Raw genomic sequence first — 6,000 nt, forward strand, 5'->3', positions numbered from 1 at the left:
GGGGAGGGACTAGCCGACCCACCTTGTCTAAGGTGGATCCACCCCAAGTCTCAAGTTCGACAAATAAATGCACGAACAACTGTGTCCTTATAGTGAGCCCAATACGAAGTTTTGGCCTTATTATGAGTAAGTTGACATCCAATGTTAAAATGTATGTGTAAATTGTAAATTCCTGTGTCAAATCGAATCAAAAGGTTAAACTAAACAAAATCAGATTGCACTCCTCTATATCACTTTTTAAATCAAATTAAAAAAACTCGCACAATTGATCAAAATCAAACAAAAATATGAATTAGATCATAAGTTAAAATCATAATTTACCACTTCGAATTGAAACTCCAACATAATAGTCATCGACATCAAATCAGGTGCTATTTTCTCCTCCTGTTATCGGTAGTGGTCCGTTTATGCGCTCGCTTAAGGATTATGAGCGTTATCTTTCCATTTCGTTAGATGTAGTTATGTTGAACAAGTTGTGTATTATCTTTATGTTGCATTCATAATTGTGGAATTGTATTCTTGACCGACGATATTCTTGGTTTTGTTTGATTAATGATCACTTATCATCTTCAAAAAAGAAGAAGAAGATCAAGGGAATATAATATAACATACTACTAATGTTTGCTTCAATCGGCTTCTTTATCTTATGGTCGATCGCAATAATAAATTTGTTCTTGTTCTAGTATAGGATTGGGCGTGGGAGAGGTGAATTCAACGAAAGAGATTTTTTTGAGCTTAAAATAATTAGAGAAGAGAGTTTTTAGAACAAAATCATACGTTTAGCAATTCAATTGACATACAAATATGGCAACATTCAAAATTTCAAACCACACGGTGGCACAGTTTCAAAATTTCACACCAAAACAAGTGCAAAACCGGAATTTCAAACTTCTACATGTTGACCGTTAGTAAACGCGCCCGGTTTACCAACGGTCATTTCTCAGTCATTTCCGAGTCAGCTCCCTCCCCACAAGGACAGCAGCATCGGCAAACGACGACGACCTTGTTTGCAACGGTAACTTCGCGGAAGCTCATCAAACCACCAATCAGGGGAGAGAGAGCGCGGGGGCCCACACTTTGAATGACATCATTAGCTTAGCTTAGTTAGTAAGTAGTCAAACACCGTATTGAAATTAATTAACGTGTTTGACACCTTAATTATCTCCTCCAGTTTTAGTGTTATCCGACTTACCGGGGGGGAGGGGCCCGGTGTTGTTTCATTGGACGGATTTGCCCCTGCGGACTAAAGCACTCCAACTGAACGGTAAAAGGCTTGTGAAATAAGATAAACATAACCAACTATAACAATAATAATCTTGAAGAAAAATGTCTTGGATTATTTTTGGGTCTAGAAACCGAATTGGAATTGACTTGGATATATTCAAATTGCTTGGGTTTGAGACCGTTTCATCCAAAAATCTAGAACCATAATTTGCTCAGATAATATTAGTTTTAATTTTCAAAACGAATAACCCTATAGAGATAAAAAGAAATAATTATTTTTAACATTGAAAATAAGCGATTGTTACCGAAAGAAAGATAGAACGATCAGCGGAACAGACTTGGAGCCTAAATTGTTCCCAATGTATTGTAATTCACGGAATGGAGCTAACCAACTATTATCAACTCTGCAAAACATTAATCATGCACTCCCCCGCCAGTGTAAAAGATGATGAAGAAAATGTGTATAATGATTATAGTGCTAATTCATTGGTTTTACAAATATGTACAAATTCTAGAGAAAACAAAGAAAGAGGAAAACATGATTAATTAGACTCCAATACCAGGATTTAATGAGTGATTAGCTTACCTATTAAAAAGAAGCTTAAAAAATTCCAGATAAATTAATAATCATGACTAAGATAACATGCTAACAAACGTTGAACATGATTAATAATAATTTTTATGCTTTAAGAAATCCAATCTTCTTATGAAATAGCATAGAGAATTCACTTAATATTTACAAGGAGTTCGTAGACGTCCACCAAAACTCCATAAAATACTTGTTTGTCCAAGATGAAAAAAATGAAATTCCAATCAAAACAAGATGAAATTGTTGAATAACCAAAACTTTAATCTCAAGCAACGACTGAAAGTCAAAGCAAATCCAAAGAGGGGCAAAATCGACATTCTAGAAGTAGTGCCCCAAATAACTGGTCAAAACACTGTTTAAAAATAGCCCATTGGGGGCCACAAACACGGAATAATGTGTGGACCCCACCCCAGGAGCCACCTTTATATATTCAAAATTCTCTTCAACCAAAATTTTAAATCCAAACAAACGCAGAAAAGGAGGAAAAAAAAAAAAAGCACAAACTGTCTTTGGAATCGGAATAATAAAACCGAAAAGGGGAACATGTCGTGCTCCGTCGCAGTTGCTAACTCGCCGATGTTTTCTCCGCCGTCGTCTCTGTTCTGCAACAAATCCTCCATGATATCTCCGGCCCCAGAAACCCTAACTTTACCGCCGCCGCCGCCGTCGGCCTTATCACCGTCGGGATTGGCTTCGTGTTCGTCTCCGTCGTCGCCGTTTCGGATTCGGATCCCGAATCCGCCAAGCGGGTTGTCGTGTTCGGGTCCGGGGTCTCCAGTGACGCAGCTGAAGAGGAAGAGGCCGGCGAAGCTTTGTATTCCGGTGGTGTCCTCGGGATTTGGGACTGGTCCGCCGACGCTGTCGACGGCGGGTAGGAGAGAGATGATGGAGGAAGATAGAGAAGGTTACTACTACGTGTGTTGCAAGAGAGGGAGGAGAGAGGCTTTGGAGGATCGCTACTCAGCTAGTCTTAATCTTGAAGGTGATTCCAAACAGGTAATTCTAAAGTTGCTCTCTTTTTTTCTTAATTTTTTTAATTGGGATTAATTTGTTTTTATTGAGCTGAATTTTGAGAAATTCGAATGCTTGGTGTATAATTTCGGGAAATTTGAAAGCTTTGGGCAGTGAGAAATCAAGTTGAGGTTTTCATATAAACCATAACCAATTTAGTATAATTTTTAATTAAAATTCTATGTTATTAGTTGTTCTATCATCTGAAATGATGGAAAATTTTAAAACCCTTTTCTGAAATGGTGGAATTTGAATTCTATGTTAGGAATTTGGAGAATATATAGAATATTTTGATCCATTAAAGCAGAATGGTGCTTCATGTTTTACGGATCCTTTTCTTAGGGGTCCCGAGATCTCACCCGTTCATCGTATATTGTGCCGGATCCTTTTCCATGTTTTACGACTTTACTGATTGTAGTTAGTCGAATTAGCGGTTTGATAATTGGAATTCGAGATGCTGAAACTTTTTTTCTGCAGGCGATTTTCGGTATATTTGATGGGCATGGAGGTGCAAAAGCTGCTGAGTTTGCAGCAGAGAACTTGTCAAAGAACATTTTAGATGAAGTTGGGAGGAGGGGTGATGATGAAATTGAGGAGGCAATTAAGCATGGTTATCTGAATACGGACTCTGATTTTCTTAAAGAGGATTTTCGTGGCGGATCATGCTCTTTGACGGCTTTGATCAGGAATGGTAACCTGGTTGTGTCCAATGCTGGCGATTGTCGTGCTGTCTTGAGCAGTGGAGGTGCTGCTGAGGTCCTCACATCTGATCATCGGCCATCAAGGGAAGACGAGAAAGCCAGAATTGAGAACTTGGTAAGCATTTGAGTTCTTCTCTACCAAATTGTTATACATTATGGTTACTTCAGATAAAACCTTACTCGAATTGGGATTGATATTTACGGTGAATTTGTTTTTGTAGGGTGGATATGTCGATTTATGCCGTGGTGTTTGGAGAATTCAGGGGTCTCTAGCTGTATCCAGAGGAATCGGAGATAGGCACCTTAAACAATATGTAATTCCAGAGCCAGAGACCAAAGTACTCAGAATCAAACCCGAACACGAGTTCATAATCATGGCCTCAGATGGATTATGGGATAAGGTATATTAATCCCCTTGTCATGATTTTTGCTTTTGAATCAATAGAGTTCCATACATACTATTTGGATCAAATTAGTCCTCATCAACTAAATTGGATTTATTTCTTTGGTTTCAGGTTAGCAACCAAGAAGCAGTGGATGTTGTTCGTCCTTCATGCTTAGGCACTGACGGGCAAACTTTGGTGGCTTGCAAAAATCTGATAGAACTATCTACATCACGCGGCTCTTGTGACGATATTAGCGTGATGGTAGTCGAATTGAGACCTTACTTATAATTTTCGGCTTAATGAGAGGTGGTACATCGGAAAGATCATCGTGTTTGGACTTCGTAGTAGCCATATCTATGCTAAATTATTTAACAATCGTAGCTGCAATTTTTTTAACACCCGTAGAAGGTAGATCGAGCTTAGTCATTGACTTGTATAATTGTTGCAGCCCTATTCTTTAATTCTTTGTAGAACTTGACTTAGTTCAAGATGTTGATTAATTCCATTCTTTTAGAATAATTTACGCATTAGAATGTTACAAACTCTCTGACCTTTTCTCTCCTTGATTCGGTATACGACGTCGACGGTTGAAAACTTGATATCAACATCCGTTGTGCGTAAGACTTTGTCTTTGTGTTTAATTTTTTATGGGATGTGTTAGGATTTGAGAATATGTTCTGGAAATAGAACTACTCGGTCAATGTTGAGTCAACACCCTAAGGCTTCTAAACCTCATCCCTATGATTCCATCATTTATCATTTTTTGGGTCTTAGTTGATGCTGCATTTTGTTGTCCAAGGCTCCATCTTTCTAAGAAGCTCTCTATATACGTGGTTAATGTTTGATCGATTTGTTGTCAATATTTGATTTGAAAATGTTTGAGCGGTTGTTGTCTATTTCATTTGAAATTCGTAAAATGGTCGTGTCGGTAAATCACACCAAGTCCACTCTACACTTGCCTACTCGAGCCCAGACTGGGTCTCCACCATAATGTACCAGCCTCAACCAAGGTTCACCCAAACCACACCAAGTCCACTCAAACCACCACCATCCACCACCCTCCCCTTCTCACCCAAACCACACGACCATTTTTGGGTCTTAGTTGATGATGCATTTTGTCCTCCAATGCTCTGTCTTTCTAAGAACCTCTCTAGATACGTGGTTAATGTTTGATCGGTTTATTGTCAATATTTGATTTGAAAATGTTTGAGCGGTTTGTTGTCAATATTTCATTTGAAATTCGTAAAATGGTTGTGTCAGTAAATCACGCTAAGTCCACTCTACACTTGCCTACTCGAGCCCAGATTGAGTCTCCACCATAATGTACCAGCTTCAACCAAAGTTCACCCAAACCACACCAAGTCCACTCAAACCATCCCCATTCACCACACTCCCCTTCTCACCCATCCCCACCTCCCTAATCTTTCTTTAAGTCTCTTAGGCTATCTCCAACCGATCCGACCAAAAGGCCATAGGGCCGAAAATAGCTCGAAATGACACGAAAACCATCTCCAAGGCCAAAGGGCTCGTGGGCCCCATCGGGCAAAAAAAGGAGAAAAGGGCCAACCTGCTGACCCAACCCAGCCAGCCAGCCGGCCCCGGGCCGGGCCAAACATTTGAATCTAATGGCTACCTAATGTCAGTTAACCATTGGGTTTGATTTTTTTTTTTTTGGTACAAATTTAAAAAATATATATTTAAAATTTCCTATTTTTTTCCTATAAATATCTAAGCCATTCCTACACCATTTCTCATATTATTTTCACAATTTCATACTATCTTACACCATTTCTCTCCTACAACATTTCTTACCTCTTTCAACAATCTTTGCTTCAATTTTTTTCAATAATTTTCAAATGGGTGGATCTGCATTGAAAGATAGGGCATGGACCCGAAAAGAAGATGAAACTCTTTGCAGGGCTTATAGATGGGTCTCGGAAGATAGTGTGAGGGAGAGTTCTCAAACAAGTGAAGGTGTTTGGACTCGTATGTCCAAAAAATACTATAAGTTCTACGAACACACCACTCCACCAAATACCTGACATCACGAGAGTTGTTCTTCAAGATGGAAAAATCATCTTCATCCAAG

General features: G+C 39.0%; 1 protein-coding gene across 1 annotated transcript; it reads left to right on the forward strand.

The window, feature by feature from the left end:
* Positions 1-2,286: 2,286 nt before the first annotated feature.
* LOC137742625 (probable protein phosphatase 2C 25) lies at positions 2,287-4,423 on the forward strand. Its single transcript, XM_068482537.1, has 4 exons — positions 2,287-2,809; positions 3,302-3,640; positions 3,747-3,926; positions 4,041-4,423. Exons 1-4 carry the CDS (start codon positions 2,357-2,359, stop codon positions 4,197-4,199), a joined length of 1,131 nt encoding a protein of 376 aa, XP_068338638.1. The 5' UTR covers positions 2,287-2,356; the 3' UTR covers positions 4,200-4,423.
* The last annotated feature ends 1,577 nt before the right edge of the window (positions 4,424-6,000 follow it).

The sequence above is a fragment of the Pyrus communis genome, chromosome 8, assembly GCF_963583255.1.
Source record: "Pyrus communis chromosome 8, drPyrComm1.1, whole genome shotgun sequence".
NCBI lineage: Eukaryota > Viridiplantae > Streptophyta > Magnoliopsida > Rosales > Rosaceae > Pyrus > Pyrus communis.